The sequence below is a fragment of the Penaeus monodon genome, chromosome 15 (genome assembly GCF_015228065.2).
Source record: "Penaeus monodon isolate SGIC_2016 chromosome 15, NSTDA_Pmon_1, whole genome shotgun sequence".
Taxonomy (NCBI): domain Eukaryota; kingdom Metazoa; phylum Arthropoda; class Malacostraca; order Decapoda; family Penaeidae; genus Penaeus; species Penaeus monodon.
Window position 1 is genome coordinate 32,215,046 of NC_051400.1, and position 262 is coordinate 32,215,307.

Genomic DNA, 262 nt, shown 5'->3' on the forward strand with positions numbered 1-262 from the left:
GTTCAGATTGCTAATTCGCCCATACAATTTTTTATGGATGTAACATGCTTACAAATTTAATGATGAATTTAAGTTTTATTACGTCTTCCTATTCAATACCAATCTTTCCAATCAGAGATTAACCGCAGAATACAAAACCTAAAGACAATAAAAACGGTCCTTACAGTCTGTTTACACCCAAGTAGCCTCGGAGAGTTTCGCTGCTACTCTCGCCAGCGTAGTCCTGTGGAAAAGGAGGGAATGTCTGGAATTTGTTAAAGGG

The 262-nt window shown here is 38.2% G+C and overlaps 1 protein-coding gene across 1 annotated transcript in view; it reads right to left on the reverse strand.

Annotated features, from left to right (window-relative positions):
- Positions 1-160: 160 nt before the first annotated feature.
- Positions 161-262, reverse strand: part of LOC119582335 — an 11,738-nt gene continuing 11,636 nt past the window's right edge. The window contains exon 9 of the mRNA XM_037930550.1: positions 161-223. Coding sequence (XP_037786478.1) covers positions 161-223 — 63 coding nt within the window. The remainder of the gene's footprint in view (positions 224-262) is intronic.